The sequence below is a fragment of the Scardinius erythrophthalmus genome, assembly GCF_964197995.2.
Source record: "Scardinius erythrophthalmus genome assembly, chromosome: 9".
Taxonomy (NCBI): domain Eukaryota; kingdom Metazoa; phylum Chordata; class Actinopteri; order Cypriniformes; family Leuciscidae; genus Scardinius; species Scardinius erythrophthalmus.
Genome location: NC_138229.1, coordinates 22,500,665 through 22,522,036, shown reverse-complemented (window position 1 = coordinate 22,522,036; position 21,372 = coordinate 22,500,665). Strand labels below are relative to the sequence as shown.

At 38.5% G+C, this 21,372-nt stretch overlaps 1 protein-coding gene across 1 annotated transcript in view; it reads right to left on the bottom strand.

Moving 5' to 3' along the window:
• Positions 1–20,043, bottom strand: part of col15a1b (collagen, type XV, alpha 1b) — a 62,569-nt gene extending 42,526 nt beyond the window's left edge. Inside the window, exons 1-2 of the mRNA XM_081374318.1 lie at positions 19,899–20,043; positions 19,738–19,808 (exon numbers count right to left, since the gene is read on the bottom strand). Coding sequence (XP_081230444.1) covers positions 19,738–19,808; positions 19,899–19,930 — 103 coding nt within the window. The 5' untranslated portion in view covers positions 19,931–20,043. The remainder of the gene's footprint in view (positions 1–19,737; positions 19,809–19,898) is intronic.
• Between the last annotated feature and the right edge of the window lie 1,329 nt (positions 20,044–21,372).

Below are 21,372 nucleotides of genomic sequence, written 5' to 3'. Positions count from 1 at the left end.
TAAATGGCCTGTCCACTAAACATTGTCAATATTCATATGGTGCACAAGATATAGCACACATCCAAAGATAAAACACCATCAGGGTAACACACAACACTAAATAATGCAACAAACATTAACTTAACATAAAATTGAACACAAAACATACTAATATAACATTACTGATAACAAAAATAAAAATAAACCAAATTATTTAGTAATAAATTATAAATGATTTAAATACAATCATACTGCGAAACACTGGGACTTCTGGGAATGTCCTTTTACTGTTTTTCACCATACATTTTTTTTTAGTTTTTACTTGCAAAAACTTAAATTTTACAGTATTTTACAATTCAGTTAAATATTATGCAATAAACTATGTAAAGTTTTTCACCATATATTGTAGGGTGATGTACATTTAACCAATCAACAGGTTTTATCGTAACATTTTACAGTATTTTCCTAATTTATTCTTCTTTATAAAGCGCACCGACACTCACCACTCCACATTCTGAGAGTTTTCTTAGCTCTGGCTTTGCCGGATCCCTCTGTGGGCTGAGGAGGGGAGGTTGGGAGGGCTATGCTCTCCTCTGGTGCCATAGTGATGGGTGCAGGTGTGGTGGCAGCAGGAGTGGGTGAGATCGTCTCTGAGACCCATCGAAACCTGAACCACTGGATTTGAGAGGAGACACTGACCAGGCTCAGGAGCACCAGACAGGTCAGCGGCAGCATCGGGACCGCCATGCTGCTTGGCCGAGCGAGGTAGATTAGCGTGCGTCGACCGCTGTTGCAAAACAGCCAGAACGTGCTATGTCGCTCCTCCCGCACGACTGCTCTCTGAACCCCCTAGGAACCCCCTCGGTACCCCAGTGCACCACGCAGACTTTGGTATTCAGCAGGGCAGCCAAATGTCCGATTCTCTACGCCATCATAATGGGATTGTTGAACACACACACAGGGAGAACGCACAGCCTTTGACCCCCACCTCGGCCCCCTCCTTAAACCCCCTCCACCTATTACCACCTCTGACAAACATTCAGCCCATGGCAATGAAGTTCGCTTACAAAAAATGGAGGATTTCACAACAGTGTGCAGCTATGGAGAGCTTTAAAGCTTGCTAAATGTTTTTCTTCATCTTATAATGATATAGTGCAAGCAATGTCACACTGAATACAGGGAGCAGCACACTTCCATAAGAAGACATGCTGGATGAATGTTCAGTGCCACTAGGATTCAGTTCTAGTAAAAGTTCAGGAAAGTAAAGAAAGTAATAAAACAGAGCAGCAGTGCAAGGATTCATTAAATTGATCAATAGTGACAGTAAAGACTTCTATTTCTAATAAATGCTTTCTATTCATCAAAGAATCCTGGAAAATCATGTTTAAAAAAAAACAAAAAAAAAACATTTAAAGTGTTTTCAACATTGATAAGAAAACATGTTTCTTGAGACACTAAAGACACGGGTCAGTACAATTTTTACATAAGTCTCTCATTGCTCACCAAGCCAGCATGTATTTGATCAGAAATACAGTAAAACAATAATATTGTGACAATGTCAATTTAAAATAATTGTTTTCTATTTGAATATAATTTAAAATGTAATTTATTCCTGTGATGGCAAAGCTGAATTTTCAGCATTATTACTCCAGTCTTCAGTGTCACATGATCCTTCAGAAATCATTCTAATATGTTGATTTAATAGCCCTTAGGGACCTTTGCAAAAATAAAAATAAAAGACAAAGGTCCCTTTAGAAGCTCCATAGTTGTGCTGCTTAATTATTATTATTATTTTTAAATTGTAATACAATTATTTCAGGATTTTTTGATGAATAAAAAGTTTAAAAGAACAGCATTTTTTTTTATAAAAATTGTTATACTATAGATGTCTTTATTGCCATTTTTTCTATCAATTTAAAGGTGACATTATGCCCCTTTTCACAAGATGTAATATAAATCTATGGTGTCCCCAGAATGTGTCTGTGAAATTTCAGCTCAAAATATCCCCCAGATAATTTATTATAGCTCGGTAAATTTGCCCCTTTTTGGGTGTGAGCAAAAACGTGCCGTTTTTGTGTGTCCCTTTAAATGCAAATGAGCTGCTGCTCCCCGCCTCTGTTCAGAAGACGGCTGATTCTTTACACGCGCTTCGGATACGATAACAAAACACGCGAATAATCTCACTCATACAAAATCTCAGAAATAACCAGTAGCGAGGTGCAGCCTTACAGGGAGACTCAGGAAGAGGTTGCCACTTTTAGACTGCACCTGGACGTTTCTGAATGGTTAGAGGATACACTTATGTAGTTGTTGTGGAGTTCCATTGATTCATCAGTTTCTGTGGGATTTCCGTTGAAAGTAAAATTAATCCACAGCTCTCGTCTCATCTGAGGCTGGACTCTAAATAGTCTTCTGTGCTCGTCTGTGGAGCCAACGACAGAACAGTTTGCATGTTTTGCTCGAAACTTTGCCATTGCGTTAAAACTGTTACACTGTTGTAAACCAAATGGGGTCGCCGTGAGTGGAAACGTGCAGATTAAGGGGCGGCAAAATTTAAGATCCCCTTCCTAAAAGAAGGAGAGCGAAATATGATTGGCTTATTTTTTGACATGCTTGCAGAGAAAGGCTTACCAAAACAAAGTTACTGGGTTGTCACTTTTCACGTTTTCTGGGTTGGTAGATGCACAGGGACCAATAATAGCACTTAAACACGGAAAAAGTCAGATTTTCATGATATGTCACCTTTAATGCATCCTTGCTGAATAGAAGTTTTAATGTTTTTCAAAATAATAATGATTAAAAAAAACTTTAGCCATCAGGCAGCTATCAGAAGGGCAGTCATATTCCGGAAGGCCTCTATGTCCAGGAACATGGGAAAACTAGGAGTTTGTATTCTGCAAGCACAGGGAAAAACCAGGGCATGGAAATGTTGAGCCAAATTCATCAGCCAAGTCTCCACAGCTCAGTGATCACAGCACATCAATACAGTGACAAAGAGAGTCTGTTCTGATCCATAGAGTGACAGTGTGTGCTTGAGATTGTTGCAGATTGGTAAGGTTACAATCGGGTTGTTGGGAAAAGAAATGGATTCATCTTCACGTAGACATGAAGGGGCACTTTTGGAATCACTTTCAGAAATTTTTTTTCCAGCTGATGAATGATAAAACATTGACAGCCAATCACAATCTGAGCTTAGGCATTTAAGGCGTAACACAACAAAACTGCAGAACGCGCTTAGAATAGACAGAACGCTATTGTCCAATTGTGTGGACGCTAAAATATTGTTATAGTTCTCTTTATGGTTATCGTTATTGGTGTGAATGGGCATTAAGACTTTAAGACTTATTTTTACAGTAAAACATTAAAGAGCGGACAACTCTGAGCTGAACGAATAAACTAGTCAGATTTTATTAACAGTTACTTGCCTTAATGCCCTTCAGCCTTTAAATCCACTAAATATATCCGAGGACATTTACCGATCTGATGCGTCTCTACATTCCTGTTCATCCCAGTATACATCCTGCTGTGTGTCAAATCCTGACTCTGGGTGCTTGAAAGGATAACTCTTAATGTACCCTGAAAAAAGGAGGTTTTGGAGTGTAAAGGTCAATAATAAGAAAGGCAGAGGGTCAGCTTGCCATAGCGTCCCATCATGTGAACATGAAGGAACTCAAACTGTTAGCCTTTATTTGAGACCCACAGGTTAAGCAGGAGAGATGATGTTCCCATCCAACCAACCACACTCTACCCTTTCCTGTACCCCAATAACATTCAGTAATTGGTTTATTGTCAAAAGCCATCAGCTGTGCAATACTGTGAATTTCTTGTCTATAGAAAAGTCTCAATTAGTAGCCGTGGCCTCCGCTCAAGGGCATTATGCCTAATAGAGCAATTAGACAGTACCATCCTCCAAATGCCAGAGCCTGAATTAAGAGCTAGACACAAATTAAGTCCTAGACACCTTAATTGCATCACATTTCTCTTACTGAAAAAGCCAGTAATTATACAGAGAAAATATATTCTAATAGCCAATTACTGCAAAATTCAACCTTGCAAAGCACTTATTGTGGTATTCAGGCACTACATATTATATCACATATTGTGAAAGGTCTGTAAATGGAATGGAACGAACCCTTTCAACAATCAAACTGACTAGCATGTGTCAGAAACCTTGTAAGATCACAAACAGTGATCATCCAGCTCTCCCTAGTGGTGAATTATAGAAACTCACCACTAAAGATCTAACAAGTAACTCAAACAGACTTACTGAAACGACACAAAATGTGTCAGGAAATCCCAGACATGTATAAATAATGCAAATCGTATGAAGACATAAACAACGCTAAAGATGTGTCACTCATTTTACATCAAAACATATTTCGATGTAGAAACACACATAGTTTGAACTAAGTATCAGTGCGGTGGTCCGTCATGTAGACTAGTGATTGGTCGTAAGTGCATGTGAGGGTCTTAGTACTGAGGGATTAGCATCAGCACTAGTGAGAGAACAGGAGCTGACAGTAGTCGGGCTTCAGTAATCAATTAGCAAAATGAAGGAGGCTTTGTGGGTGAACAAAAACAGTGCTTAGCCACATTAAATCAAAATCACACTCCAGAGGCTTTTCAGTAAAATCTGCACTCGTCTGTTTTTTAGTGACTCCATGGGCTGTTACTCAAGGGCAGTAGCATACTGATGTCAGACAGTATTTTGTGGCCTGTTGTCTGATTAGTTGTTTACATCTTCATCTCCAACTGTTTAAGAGTAGAAACCACACACTGTAAAAAATGATTGTGGATTATTATTATTATGTGGAAAAATACTGTTAATTGGTTAACAGAACAGAAAGTTTCGGTGAATAACTGTGATAGATCTAACCATACATTTTACAGTTACCGTCAAATGTACAGTTTTTGGACGCAAAAAAGAACAAATCATTGTATAATTTACAGTGAAGACACTTAAATTAACACTACCACAATTCCCTCCGTGACATTTCACATTTGATGTATTTTTGTTGAAATATCTTTACTGTAAATTTAACGCATCTATATATAACACTGGCTGTTTGTGAGGTACTGAATTAGGTATTAAAAGGGATATCTTTATATCTATTATACACTTAATGTCTGAATGTCATTGCATAGAAATACCAAGTGACAACTGCAAACAAATGACAAATGAGCTTTTCTCAGAACTAACCTCACTTTCTGAGCCTTTTTTGCAATGACTTATAAGCAACTGGTTTCAAGGTGATTTTTTTTAGTGAATATATTAAGTCAGTTCCTCTCAATTTCACACAAAATCTATCTTTGGTTTAATTTTTCTTCTCTCAAAAACTCCTGTTTGTAAAGTGCTTTTAAAGTGTACTTTTGCACTCAATCTTTAATAAATGAAAGAAATACTAAAAACGCTAAAATACTAAAAATAAATCAAATAAATAAATAAACAAATAAAAAGCTACTTCAGTTGTGCTGTTTTATAACACAGGCAAATTCAAGCATGAACTGAATCAGAAATAAGTAGCTAATGCATCCACCCACCTAGTACAGTAACAGTAAATTCCTCCTCATAGGCAGTGTAAGCACTGCCCTTTACTCTGAACTTATTTAAGAGAAAGAACTTTCACTTAAATAATGTGCCATGAGATGAATCCTTTACCAGGTACACACATATTTGGACACCGTCAAAACGGGCACCTCCTCACTAAAGTGAGATCTTGCCAAATAATTTGGTGGTCAAGTCAATCTTTAGCTTGCAGCAATATGTATTTGTGGGTGTTTTCTTTGGTACCATGACATAAGGCACAGCGTGACATCACAGAAAGTCAGTTTTTTTTAACCAATCAGATTGAGCTTTTGGGTGGGAGGGAGGAACTGTGTCCGAGCAGACAGTGGCCTAGTGTTCTTAACTCTGACTCAGGTCATTATAACCTCCTCACACACCTATAAGAGTAGAAAGAAGCTCAAACTCAATGCTGCTTCTGTGTAATATTTCCTTTACGGCAACAGTCCCCACCCGCTTTTTTCTTGTTGTACATATGCAAGTAAGCCCAGCTTGTTGAGAGCAGGAAATGTTCGGTTTTATGCGCGTTCAGTGACCAATCCATTCCTCTTACATTTAGCTGCTTAACTTTCCTTATTAAACTATGAAACATTTCAAATAACATTGAACCACTATGTAACTTTGCCATACATGGATGGTGTAGCATCAGAAAGTTACACCTTGATATACAAATATAAACAGGAGTTCAGCATGAATGTGGCAACAGCAGGACATGTTATACATTATAACTCCCTCTTATGACTGAGTATAAGTGAAGTCTGCACTCAGCAGGTATTGTTTTAAGGGAGTTTACCATGCTCATTGTAATGCAGAGTTCCTAACGGTCAGTGATAGGCTCGACTCCTGGGCAGAGAATGATAGGAATGTCCAGGCCCCCACGTTCTGTCCAACCTAAATCTTTCAATCACCCACCTAGAGGTCACAGTTGACTGACAATAGAGGAGGAGGCTCCCCAAAAATAATTACAAACCTGCATGGAGAAGCAAAGCAAGGAAAAGAATATTCACAGAGAGAGAAAAGGCGGCCCTCAAAAGGTTTTTTGGGGTGGTCACTGATTTAAAATATATTAAATAAATAAACAGCTTCCATGTTTTCATATTGAATGGACATAATGTCTTGATCTATAATTAGTTTTTTTGTCTGGTTTCCTGTCCAAATATCTAAAGTCAAGATGCATTTACTAAATAACTAAAATTAGATAAGATATTATGTCTTGTTTTCTGGGGGAATTAATCAAAATTAAGTGAGTTTTTGCTTAAAACAAGCAAAATTATCTGGCCATGGGGTAAGAAAAATAATCTTAATTCAAAATGAAACAAGATTATTTTTCTTACCCCATGGCCAGATAATTTTGCTTGTTTTAAGCAAAAAACTCACTTAATTTTTATTTATTTCCCCAGAAAACAATATCATCTCATGGCATTTTACTACTTTAGTAAAAGCATCTTGATTTAAGAATTATTTTGATATTTGGACAGGAAACAAGACAAAAATACTAAGTAAGAAAAGCATTTTTTTTTGCAGTGTGGGAAAGATGAGTTTGATGGGGTGGGGGGCTGGAGGGGTGATGTGTTTTTTCCATGCTGTGTATTTTCCGATGTGTGTAATATATCACTGTAAGGGCTAAATGGATGTATTGTATATCAGAAAAACTGCAGAGCAGAACTTCCTTGTAAAATGATGATGTCACTTTTAGGGTCAATGTGCTTTTTCAGCGTAGTACAGTATACAGTATCTGTATCTATAACATATTACAGTATCTGACTCATTTGAAGGAGACAAAGGAAAGATGCAACTAACTCTTCTAAGGTGATCCGTCTGCCGCAGTGTTGTGGCCAGAAAGATCCATGAACAGGGCCATTTACTCAACAGAGCAAAGTGTGACAAGAATAAGCAACAGACCACAATGAACACATGGTGACAAATGGTGCAAAACAGGGAAAATTTCTCTTATCACTTGGCTAAAAATGACACATCCTTTGCTTTGCTTTGCTATATTTAGCGGACTTTCCCGGCTGGTGTTATCATAGCAGGAAAGAGAACAAAGATTCTCCACTAAAGAATTGTGTGTGTGTGGCTATTGTGAGCATTTGATTAAAGCTGAATTTGATTAATGCTTAATGCTGGTTTTAGGGGGTTCCTTCCTCTCAATGTGAAGAATTCAGAAATACAGTGACGACCCCCCGCAAATATGATGCTATAAATTACGACAACAAATCCAAAACAAGCCACGGTAAAAACACACAGATACTGTAACCATCTTTACACAACTGACTACATCAGGTAGAGGAAAAAGCCATGTATAACATGCACAGTGCAGCAGCAGCACCAGCCTTCACTTCAACAATCTCTGTATGAAATTTAAGTCACGCTGAAAAGAATATGTGGACCAGTGAGAAAATGTCAAGAGGCCGTTTTACTAGTGGAATAGTGGCTAGAAAAAGAGTGTCTGATCTCTCCTCAGACAGCTTCACCGCTGAAGCGGAACTTAAAACACAACATTCAAAAGCCTCTCTTTTAATAGCTCAAATTCCACAAACACAGAATATGAAACAACTCAACTCATCTTCATGGGATATCACAGGAAAACGATCATTTGGCCACAGGTTAGTGAATGTTCTCTTAACCAAGTTAGTAGTTAGACAATCCCAGACAAATGACACATATATTTATATACTTATTATCTACTACACCATACAAATATTCTGTCACTGCTATACTAATACTTTTAACCCTTACCTTCATTATAAGGTGAATGGGAGAGATCAACCCATGTACGATATAACAAACTTAATATGAAAAGTTTCTGAACCAATAATAACTAAATATGTTTCGATTAGTGTGTGTATTAAAGGCACCCAGAAAATTAAACATCTAAATAATATTCAATATAACCAGATTGGAGGAGAAATTAATTACTATTAGCTTCCTAAAATAATGAACAGAATGAGGAACAGCATCTCACACTCTTTCTCTCAGTGTTCACTTACTTCCAACAAATATTAAACAGATGTTCAGCTGCTTGTTTAAAATTGCTCATTTTCTCTCTCATTCACTTTTGTCCTTTTCATCTGAGGATTTAATCTATGATATGAAAGAGCAAAAACATTTTTGCAGCATCAAATGCAATTTACAATCTATTTTTGTTTCATCCATACTTGAATTGCCATCGCAATACTTCTATGTTAACATTATTTAACACAAAAGTGACACAAAAGACAAACAATACTTTTTACAGCATCTATTAAACTTGTTAATGTTTAATACATACACTACAGTACAAAATTTGGGGACAGTAAGATTATTATTATTATTATTATATTTTTTATTAACGACTCCTTAAACTGATCAAATGTGATAGTCAAGACATTTATAATGTTAAAAACTATTTCTATTCAAATAAATGCTGTTCTTCTTAACTTTCTATTTATCAAAGAATCCTAAAAATGCATATCAAGGTTTCCACAAAAATATTAAGCAGCACAACTGTTTTCAACATTGATAAGAAATGTATCTTGAGCATCAAATCAGCATATCAGAATGATTTCTGAAGGATCATGTGACGCTGAAGACTGAAGTGGACAGCTTTGCCATCACAGAAAAACATTATATTTTAAAATATATTGAAATAGAAAACAATTATTTCAAATAATAACTTTTCAGAATATTACTGTCTTTACAGTTTTTTTTTTAATCAAATAAATGCAGTCTTGGTGACCATAAGAGACTTCTTTCAAAAACGTCACAAAAACCTTAACGACCCCAAACTTTGAATAGTAGCCAATACAATTTTTTTTTTTTTTTTTTTTTTTTTAAAGTTGCGAACATTGCAGTCAGTTGAAGTAATGAAGTTGTCACGGTCATGTTTCATTGTCTTGTTTAGTTTCTAGATAAGGTTTTCTTTGTCTCTTGAGCCGTTTACACGACACAATTTTTAACTAAAAACAGAAAACTTTTAATGCGTTAGCCATTCATTTATGGCATTTGCGGATCTGAAAACAAACTTTTGAAAACTTTTCAAAGTGCAGGTTTTTGAAAAGGATACCGTTTACCGAAAAGGATAATCGCTATGACCATTGTCTCCTGTTACGTCCAAGGACGTATTCATTTGTGTATTGTATATCAAGAGTGTTATTTGCCAGTGCATATGTGTTTCTCTCTCTCTCTCTCTCTAATTGTGTGTCTGATTAGTAGGATTGATGGCTACCACCTGTGCTCGTTACCTGTGAGCGCTGCTCGCGCACTGATTGGTGCGTGTCCTGAGGAGTCTAATATAAGACCGCAGAGAGAGCGCTGAGGAAGGGGAGAGACAGCGCGGCGTTTGAGATTGTTCCGCTCTCCAAGTCCAGACGAGCGAGTTGCGCTCTGTGGTGTATGTTCACAATGTGTGTGAGAATGTGCCTTTGTAGCTTTTGTTATTTATGATTAGACAAGTTTTTATGGGTAACGTAGGGGGGAAAGGATACCCATTACTTTTCTCCTGTTTATGGATTAGTTAGGGAGTGAGGGAAGTTATATGTTTTGTTTTGCTTTTTGTTTTGTATAGGTAAGTTAATGTTATCCCCTTTGTAGTTAGAGGTATTGTTTTGTTTTCTTTTGACTTGGGCCCTCCTCCCGAGGTAATACTTTTGTTTGAATTTATTTTGTAATATGTTTCTCTACTTTATATCTGTCTTTTTATAACGCCTGCTGACGTTAAATAAAAGGCAGACACGCCATGAGAGAATAAACTTGTTGGTTCATTCATTCCTTCTTCTGTGACTCTGGGACTGGAGAGCTGGAGATTCTCAAAGTCTCTCCACTTTTTCTTTGTTCGTCGTTCCCTATTTACCCCTAGATTAAGGGGAAGACGTAACAATTGGGGGCTCGTCCGTTTGTGCGACATATAGTTGAAAGCTTTTCAAGTGAAGAAAACATAGCGGTAAGATAATTTATTCTCTTCTCTCTTTGTGTTGTCTGTGATGTCTTCGTAATAGGGGAGGGGAAAGAGACTTCTTGTGGTAGGAGAAATGGAGTTTGATTTGACAGCTTTCACTCTTTCTCCTACCACAGAAGTTTTTGAACGTTGTAGAAAAAAAGATCTATTGTCGATCGCAGATTTTTTTAGTATTCGGGTGATGAGAGAGGCTACTAAACAGGTTATAAAAAAAGAGTTGTATGACAAGCTAGTAGAGGATGGTATTTTGGCAGAGGGTTCAGATAAGGAGAAATATCAGGATGTGGCACCTATATTTTTTTCAGATTCTGAGCAGGTGCGGTATGATCCCAGGTTGGAGATTAGACTTAGAGAATTAGACTTAGAAATAAAAAAACAAGAATGTGAGTCTCAAATTATTAGGCTGCGGGTTATAGAGGCGGAGAAGGAGCGTGAAGTTCAATTGCGTAAATTAGATCTTGAAGCGTTAAAAAAGCCGGTGCCCGTACCTCGTTCTCGACCACCCTCTATAGCTTCCCCAGTTTCGCCAGTTAGCCCTGATCATGCTTCTACTGTTTCTGCGTTTGACATTAGCAAATATGTTAAACTCGTGCCTCCTTTTAGAGAAGCTGAAGTGGATGCTTATTTTGTAGCCTTTGAGCGAATAGCTGGTAAGCTCAATTGGCCGAAAGATATGTGGGCGTTGTTACTTCAATGTAGTCTCGTGGGTAAGGCACAGGAAGTTATTTCAGCGTTAAGTTTGGAGGATTCGCTTGATTATGATGTGGTAAAGATGACAGTGCTTCGTGTATACGAGTTAGTTCCCGAGGCGTATCGCCAGAGGTTTCGATCTCATGCGAAGACATCCAGGCAAACGTATGTTGAGTTTGGAAGAGAGAAGAGAGCGTTGTTTGAAAAATGGTGCCTGTCTAGCAAAACTGACACCTTTGAACAACTTTGCGAATTGGTTTTGTTAGAGGATTTTAAAAAGAGTATTCCAGAAAAAGTTGTGCAGCACTTAAATGAGCAGAAGATAACCACGCTTGCCGAGGCTGCTGTATCCGCTGATGAATTTGTGCTCACGCATCGTAAGTTTTTCTTGCAAGAGTTACCAACTCCGAATTTTTCTTCATCCGCCGATAAGTTTGTAAGGGAAGAGTTCCCTTCTCAAAGTTTTTCTCGTTCGCGGAAAAACGATGTGCGTCCAAAAATGACTGGTCGTAATTCGGCGCGTCAGGGAGACAGGCGGGCTTGTTTTTACTGCCTGGATCCTGGACATTTAATTTCGGAGTGTAGGGAATGGAATAAAAAGAATGTGAAAACAAAAAGTGTTGCGCTTACGCAGATGCTGCCAGGGGTGAGAGAGGCTGATGTGTCTGGTTATGAACCATTTATTTTGAATGGGCAGGTTTCAATCTCTGATCTTCAGTTTACACCGGTGTCAATCTTGCGAGATACGGGTTCTTGTCAGTCATTTATATTAGAGAGTGTTTTGCCTTTTTCTGAAAAATCGTATACCGGTGCTGATGTGTTAGTACGAGGTATAGAAATGGGCTGTGTACAGGTGCCTCTACATGAAGTGGACTTAAAATCGGATTTTGTCTCTGGCATTGTTAAGTTAGGTGTTCGTAAGCAGTTGCCTGTTGCTGGAGTACATATTATTCTGGGAAATGACCTTGCTGGGGGCAAAGTTTTTCCTAGTCTGGTAGTGATGCATAAACCCATGGTTAAAGAGCAGCCTGACCTAGGTGTTCAGTTCCCTTCTGCTTTTCCTGCATGTGCAGTGACACGGGCTCAAGTTCAAAAGTTTCAAGATGTCGTTAATCTCTCTGATTTGTTTTTGAACACAGAATCCAAGACTGAAGAGACAGAGTCAGGTGAAGTAAGTAAAGTGACAGACACTTCACTGATTCTTGAAGTTCCTTTTAATGTTGGAAAGGAGAAGTTAGCAGTTGAGCAAAAATCTGATGTTTCCTTGGCAGAGTGTGTTAAGGCAGCGGTCAACGTGAAAGACAGAGCGGACGCTAAAGTAGGTTATTTTTGGGAGAATGATGTGTTAATGCGTAAATGGAAACCGCTTTATGATGAAAAAGGTTTGCAGGAGACGTTTCAAATTGTCTTGCCTGTCAGCTATCGTGCTCCAGTTTTAAGATTGGCACATGAAAATCCCATGGCAGGTCATTTAGGAGTGACAAAAACTGTTCGCCGCATTTCTAAATACTACTTTTGGCCCGGTCTTCGATCATCCGTTGTTAACTTTTGTCGTTCTTGTGATGTGTGTCAGCGTATTGGAAAGCCTAATCAGAAGGTGCCCGTGGCCCCTCTGTATCCCATACCGGTAATAGAAGAACCATTTGAACGGCTTATTGTTGATTGTGTGGGTCCGCTGCCCAAGTCCAAATCAGGACATCAGTATGTGCTAACAATCATGTGTGCAGCTACTAGATTCCCTGAGGCCATTCCCTTGCGTTCGTTGAAAGCACAGACGGTAGTAAAGGACTTGGTTAAGTTTTTTACCACGTTTGGTCTACCGCGAGTAATACAGAGCGATCAAGGAACTAATTTTACTTCTAAAACTTTCTCACAAGTTTTGAAGGAATTAGGAATTGAGCACCGAGTATCTAGTCCTTATCACCCTGAGTCCCAAGGAGCCTTAGAAAGGTTCCATCAAACCCTTAAAACAATGATCCGTGCATATTGTTTGCAGACGGGAAAGGACTGGGTGGAGGGGTTGCCTTTTCTGTTATTCGCTGCCAGAGAAGCGGTTCAGGAGTCCTTGGGGTTTAGTCCCGCCGAACTGGTGTTTGGGCACACCGTGAGGGGTCCGCTAAAACTGCTGTATGAACATTTGTTGATGAAAAATCCTTCTTCTGTATCTCTCTTGGATTATGTGAGTTCTTTCAGAGAGAGACTTCATAAAGCTTGTGATGTAGCTAAGGCCCATCTATCTGTTGTTCAGTTGAAAATGAAGCAGCAGTTTGACAAAAAGAGTGTTCGGAGGAATCTGCAGGTCGGTGACTCTGTTCTTGTGCTTTTACCAGTGCCTGGTGATGCTTTGCAAGCCAAATTTTCAGGACCATATGTCATAGAGCAAAAGCTCAGTGAAACTGATTACGTTATTCAAACTCCTGATCGTCGGCGAAAAACTAGAGTTTGCCATGTGAACATGCTTAAGGCATATGTGGAGAGGGAACCGAAAAATGCTCTGTCTGTAGACGTGCCATTGGTTTCTTCAGTGGTCACTATAACTGCCTCTTGTGCTGTAGAAGACGATGGTGTTGCCCAAACTTCTACTCCTCATCTGAAGAATTCCAGCATTTTGGGTGATTTATGCAGTTATTTGGTACATTTATCTGAAAAACAGTATGAGGATGTGTGTAATTTGATCCAGTCTTTTCCCTCACTTTTTTTAGATGTGCCTAGTAGAACATCTGTCTTATGTCATGACATTGAAGTGGGAAGTGCATCCCCGGTGAAACAACATCCGTATAGGGTGAATCCAAAAAAACGGGAAATTATGAAGTGCGAGGTAGAATATCTATTGAAAAATGGGTTAGCCGTGCCAAGTCAGAGTCCATGGAGCTCCCCATGCTTGCTAGTACCCAAATCAGACTCCACATATCGCTTTTGTACGGATTATAGGAAAGTTAATAGTCTTTCAACACCTGACTCGTTCCCACTGCCTCGTATTGAAGACTGTATCGATAGGGTGGGAGCAGCCAAATATGTGACGAAGATAGATCTGTTAAAAGGGTACTGGCAGGTGCCTCTTACGCCACGGGCTTCAGAAATTTCCGCCTTTGCTACACCCGATAACTTTCTTCAATATACTGTCCTTGCTTTCGGGATGCGAAATGCTCCTGCAACGTTTCAAAGACTTATGCAGAAGGTTTTATCTGATGTACCGAAGTGTGATGCATACATAGATGATGTGGTGCTCTATTCAGACAGTTGGACAGAACATATGACTAATCTTGAGTTATTGTTTACTCGATTGTCAGACGCTTCTCTGACTGTAAATCTCGCAAAGTGTGAATTTGCGAAAGCAGAGGTGACATACTTGGGAAAGAAGGTGGGTCAAGGAAGTGTGAGACCAATAGAAGCGAAGGTTTCTGCAATAACAACCTATCCATCTCCATCTAATAAACGTGAGTTGAGACGTTTCCTTGGAATGTGTGGGTATTATAGAAGTTTCTGTCAAAATTTCTCCAGTGTTGTGACCCCACTTACTGATCTACTCAGTGATAAGAGAACATTTGTATGGTCTAATGAGTGCGAGCATGCTTTTTTGTCTGCTAAAGATCTTTTGTGTCATGCCCCCGTTCTTAAGGCTCCGGATTTCTACCGTCCATTTAAGCTGCATGTGGATGCGAGTTCATCTGGGGCAGGAGCAGTATTGTTACAGGAGGACCATATGAATATTGATCATCCTGTATGCTATTTTTCCAAAAAGTTTTCAAAGTGCCAAAGTAACTACAGCACAATTGAGAAGGAAGCTCTTGCTTTAGTGCTGGCGCTCCAGCACTTTGAAGTTTATTTGGGAGGTAGTAGTGTGCCCATTATTGTATTCACCGACCATAACCCTCTGACGTTTCTTTCCCGTATGTGTAATGCCAACCAGCGTTTGATGCGATGGGCATTAATTGTACAGGAATACAATCTGGATATTAGACATTTGAAAGGCACTGAAAATGTTGTCGCGGACGCACTGTCCAGAGTAGTGTGTGCTGAACCATAAGAAAGGTTGTTTTTGTTTTTCCTAAAATTGGGGGAATATAGGAAAAATGTATTGGTGGGGGTGTTACGTCCAAGGACGTATTCATTTGTGTATTGTATATCAAGAGTGTTATTTGCCAGTGCATATGTGTTTCTCTCTCTCTCTCTCTCTAATTGTGTGTCTGATTAGTAGGATTGATGGCTACCACCTGTGCTCGTTACCTGTGAGCGCTGCTCGCGCACTGATTGGTGCGTGTCCTGAGGAGTCTAATATAAGACCGCAGAGAGAGCGCTGAGGAAGGGGAGAGACAGCGCGGCGTTTGAGATTGTTCCGCTCTCCAAGTCCAGACGAGCGAGTTGCGCTCTGTGGTGTATGTTCACAATGTGTGTGAGAATGTGCCTTTGTAGCTTTTGTTATTTATGATTAGACAAGTTTTTATGGGTAACGTAGGGGGGAAAGGATACCCATTACTTTTCTCCTGTTTATGGATTAGTTAGGGAGTGAGGGAAGTTATATGTTTTGTTTTGCTTTTTGTTTTGTATAGGTAAGTTAATGTTATCCCCTTTGTAGTTAGAGGTATTGTTTTGTTTTCTTTTGACTTGGGCCCTCCTCCCGAGGTAATACTTTTGTTTGAATTTATTTTGTAATATGTTTCTCTACTTTATATCTGTCTTTTTATAACGCCTGCTGACGTTAAATAAAAGGCAGACACGCCATGAGAGAATAAACTTGTTGGTTCATTCATTCCTTCTTCTGTGACTCTGGGACTGGAGAGCTGGAGATTCTCAAAGTCTCTCCACTTTTTCTTTGTTCGTCGTTCCCTATTTACCCCTAGATTAAGGGGAAGACGTAACACTCCGTGTAAACTACAAAAACGTGAATTTGTGAAAATGGTGACGTCATACGTTGTCATGCATAATACAGTATTTTACTTTTTTACAGCATGTGAACAGGGATCCTTTTGACAACGTTGTCGTCTGTACGTGAAAAACACAAACAAAAAACCTTTTCCATTTTTTGTAAAAAAAAAATTTAAGCGTACTCTCTGTTTTGCCTGTTTTCTAGTTATTAGTCGTCATGTTTTCTGATGTGTACACAACTGCTCCCTGTTCTGTTAATACGCTGATTTCACGCAGCCGTTATTTTGAAATCGAAAGCGAGGCTCCGGTGGGAAGAAAACCGGAAGTGTCGCCTTTAATCACAGGAGAGTCGTGAATGTGATGGCGTATTGTTGTGTTTAATGATGTTGTGTCAATTCTAAAACTGTACATACATTTATTTTATACTTTAGACTATATACAGTGAAATTCATTTATAAATAAAATATTTTTTTTATATAATTCAGAAAGTAAAAAAAGAAGCAGGAATGAACTATATACATATCCTATATTGGATATTAACATCCAATAGTGTAAATCGCGGCAGCAGCTTCAGGTTGGTAGTCCAAAGGCATTGTTGTTTATCTTTACTTCCGGGGTTTTTCCCACCGGAGCCTCACTTTCGATTTCAAAATGGCGGCTGCGTGAAATCAGCGTATGATCTTCCTTTGTTTTTTAAATCCTCAGTTCGAATTAATGTTGTGTTGAATGTATAGCTTCTGATATATCTTCTTGTTAATTAAAGCTACACTGTGTGATATTTTCATCCATCTAGCGGTGAAATTGTATATGACTACCCAGTGAATATTAGTTTCTGTTCCTTTCAATTCCGAGGGCGTTTTAACTCCTACGGTGGCCGTATTATTTCAAATCTGCCGGCAGTCGCGAGTAATCTCCCCCTCGCATTCGTCACAGTGTCACTGAGTGTAAAACGCGAAAGGCGAAGCTTGAATTTCCAGGTATGTCCCTCTTTGGCGAATGTATTTTCAAGATGGAGGCACAACATGCTGCCGCCATTCAAGCGACTCGCTCATATGTATTATAAAAGGCAGATTTTACACTTATGAGAATACTTTATTAGTTGGTGGAAGTAATTACACATAAATGAGCACCTATACTTTTGATAGAACAAAGTGTTTTTTGCCAAGAATCAACTTAAAAAGTTACACAGTTTAGCTTTAAAAGTAGCTTGTTATTTGTTCATTCAGCATCACACATTGTCTGTTGGACTTAAACTACACAAGAAGTAATATGATCTAACAATGAGCAATAACATTAACAGGACTAATAAATGCTGTTCAAAAATGGTATTGTGAATTCATGATACATAATGCAATTACTAACATTAACAAGTGAAACCTTATAAAGTGCTGAAAAAATGTTTAAGGAGAACTCGGCAACTCTAGCAAACTCTAGTCACTTCTTCGCTGATTTTCCCTTTTGTTGTCACATGTTTTCCCCACGAACTCCCCCTACAGCTGTGGGGGGGGGGGGGGCGTATATTTCACAACACGGTCGTAAAAAACTCACTTGCGGCGGCCTCCTCCTCCTCTCTACCACTGCTCATGTGCGTTTGTTTTGATCGGAGCAAGCCAACTGTATCGTGTGGAGCTATGTCTACCGAGGTGGGTAATCTGGTAATACATCATACATGCGTGTGTGTTTATGTCGTTCTCGTTTCTCACGAGACTTCCAATTTCTATCTTGCCAGGAGGACGGTAGTCCCCAAGTTGCAAGGTTGGTTTTCCGCCTGGGAACGCTGGGGGGAGCGGGGAAAGTCACCAATATCACCAGAACAGGTTGTTTAACCATCCAAATGATTTCTAGACAGTTTTATTAAGTTAAAAAAGTTACCAAGTTCTCCTTTAAGACATTTATTACTTAAAATTACTAAGGATTTTAAAAGTGCTAGCAGTTAAAAGAGATAAAAAATCAGACTGATGAGGTTCTTCAGGTCAGTGGAGAGCATCTAAAGTTACACGGCTGTTTGGATGATTGCCTTTTGAAGACAGTGAGCTCTTTAACTAACCTGCACAGAGAGGATATGAAGGATTTACTTTATTCTGATAGTTTATCCCTCAATTTTTGGCCACTCTAGATGTCTGAGCACATAATTGTGTTGAAAAAAGTAGGCCGTGATACTATTCCAATCTCGATGGAAGCATATGCAAAAATATCTCCATAAAACAGGTCACCTGCCTTCTACGAACAGTTCTATAGGTGCAGTCAGAAACTGACATCAGACAACACAATGTTTACCTATGCATTTACCTGTGCATGTCACTTAATTCAGGGTTTCCACAGCCAGCCACATAAAACCTGATGACAAGCAGACACACATAGACACTTTGTTCTCTGTACGAAATATGCTGTTAAATGGTTAGTGGGGCACTGGACCGTTATGCAGGGACAGATTATGATGCTGTCGTAACAGACCTGTCTAAAGGCTCCCTGGCACTCCGATGATTTTTTTTAAAGTTATGGGGTAGGGAGATGCGGTGTGGTGCAGCGCTCCGATTTCTTGTTGCATACGTGTTTAGCTAAGCGGAGCTCTGATTTCTCATCTCAGCTTGTCTGGGCCAACCTCTGGTCTAGTGCCCTGGGCACATGCCCGGCAGGCTTGTGCATTAATCCGTCTGCCTAATATGCACTATAACCTCTACAAGTGCTTCCATAAGACATATACGGAGTTTCTTTTAACTTAAATATTTACAGTACAAAAAAAAAATACTTTTTTTGTGTAATCACAATGTATAGGCCTGGAGAACAAAACCTGCATACCAAAAATGAAATAACAGAAGCATTTGCTTTATAATACAAATACAACACTGGAAAAATTCCTGAAAGAGACATCTATCTAGATTTAAAATCACATGCATGTCCAGGAATTCAATAAATGTATTGATCTGCTAGGATTTTAAGATCTGATTAGAATTTTGCCAAGTGTCCATAGGCGATCATAAGAACTAACTGATGCAGCATCTCTTTCTCTCTCACTCACACACACACAGACACACACACACACCAGCCAAAATGTCCTCACTTTACTCTCTTTGTCTTTATTCTGATGGTCCAAAACTCAAACCGGTCCTCACAAAAATAGTTGTACAAATACACACAAAAACACAGGCACACACACATTCATTAAAGCTTAAACATGGCTGGTTTAGTTTGGTTTGATCTATTCTAAATCACTAAAAATTATAAGTAAAATAAATAAATCATATCAAGTATGCATGGTGACCTCGGTCATCATCTTAACTGTCTACAACTCTGCCATGTTCTTTACATCACATAAAGGCCTACAGGTGTTGGATTTGCCAGTTTTTCTGTAAAGTCTGATGTCCCATTAACACACTGTAAAACTTTGTCAAAAACCTAAAAGTAGGCTATACATATACTTCATGTTTTATTTAAGTAAAATATATTATTTAAAATGACTAAATCAACCAAAATATATATTGTACAACATCATTAAAAGTTATTTTAAGGGTCATATCAGGTAGAAATAGTTTAGTGGGTTATAACTGTACTGTAGGCTATTTACTTTTTACAGACAAAATGCTGAAAAAGTTCAACGCTGTGTAATAGCCGTGTAAATAACCGTTATGTATAGGCTACATGATAAATGTGCACTTATTTTTTATTTTTTTTTATATATATATATTTAAAAGCATTAACCTACCTTCCATCACATGAAGCGCAGATGAGAGACAACTCAAGGCGAGATGCGCACCAACGAGCCACGACAGGAGGCTAAACGAATGCAGTGATGTTAAACGCAAATACAGTATCCATATCTGTTTGCATGATGAATTATAGGCTATATTCATCCCATCAACTTACCGAAGATTCATTTTCTTCAGAAGTATGAGCATAATATTAGCGCAAAAACGTAGATATCAACACTTCCAGAGTGTTGTCACCCACTCTCTCTCTCTCTATCTCACTCTCTCCTCCTGACTGACTCTCCAGTCTCTCACTTCAGACTGGCTGAACAAAGACTGCCTCAGTCTCCGCACTATACAGCGCTATGGACTGCTGAAATCCGACCCCGAAAATTCTCCGAGAAGCGACGGTCTCCACTCTTTCAAATCCGTTTTAGTGCAGTGACCCCATAAACAGCTCGGCTGTTCAATCCCTTTATATATGTTTTTTTTTTTTCTTCCAATCATCCTTGGCTGTCAGAACACGCGTCGGTGTTGCTCACGAATTTTCTCATGTGGCACCGCTGAGGAAAACATTAAATGTGTGGGGTTTTTTTTAGGAAAAATTGATCAGACGGAGTTTATGTAGTCTACGAGGTGATTATCGACGAAATGCTCACATCTATAATACATATAGCCTACTAATACTCTTTAGGGAAACAATTCAACGCCGTTCAAAAAATTACGTTCAATATCAACGCCAAACTAGGCCAACCCGGAAAGAAAGTTTTTTTTAGGCCTTTATGCTGATAATAAGTTGCTAATGTTGTCTGATCAGTAGGTAAACGCAATTCCTTGTGACCTTAGGCAATGTTTACATTCCGTTCAAAAGTTTTTCATCATCATCACTTCCAGTCTTCAGTGTCACATGATCCCTCACTTTCAGATTATCAATCAATGCTGATTTTGTGCTTAAGAAACATTTTTTTATTATTGTCAATGTTGAAACCAGTTGTGCTGCTTAATATTTGATATCTATATTGTGATATATAGCCTATACTTTTTAGGATTCTCTGATGAATAGAAAGTTCAAAATAACATTTATTTGAAATAGAAATCTAACATTATAGACGTAGGCCTTTACTGTCCCTTTTGGCCAATAATTTAATGCATCCTCCTTGCTGAATAAAAATATTACTTTCTTTCTAAAATTTTAGTTTGAACAGTATGTTTACATGAACAACAGACCTAATTGCATTTGGCAGATGCTTTTAACAACTTGCATTACATTCAAGATAAACTTATTTCAATTCATGCATTCCATGAGAATCGAACAATGACCAGTGGAGTTTTATTTATTTTACCCATAAATAAAATTCCGAAAAAAACTCATTGGAAATTCCTTGGCTCTAAAATGCTAATTCACTTCCGGGTTTAAGGACTGCAGTTTCTTATGATAGATGTGATAATTGGGACAGATTCAATTTAGAAGCCTTAATTTTTGTATTCATCTTCCTCATTTCAAAATGTGTAAGTTACAAAAGTTAATATTTTGAGTTATTGGCCTATAGGTAATATTTCCTATTAACATGCAAGAACAACTATCTATTGATTTATCAAACAAGAGTTTAACAAAAGTTAAAATTATTTCCCCTTTATTCCATGGTGCTTTA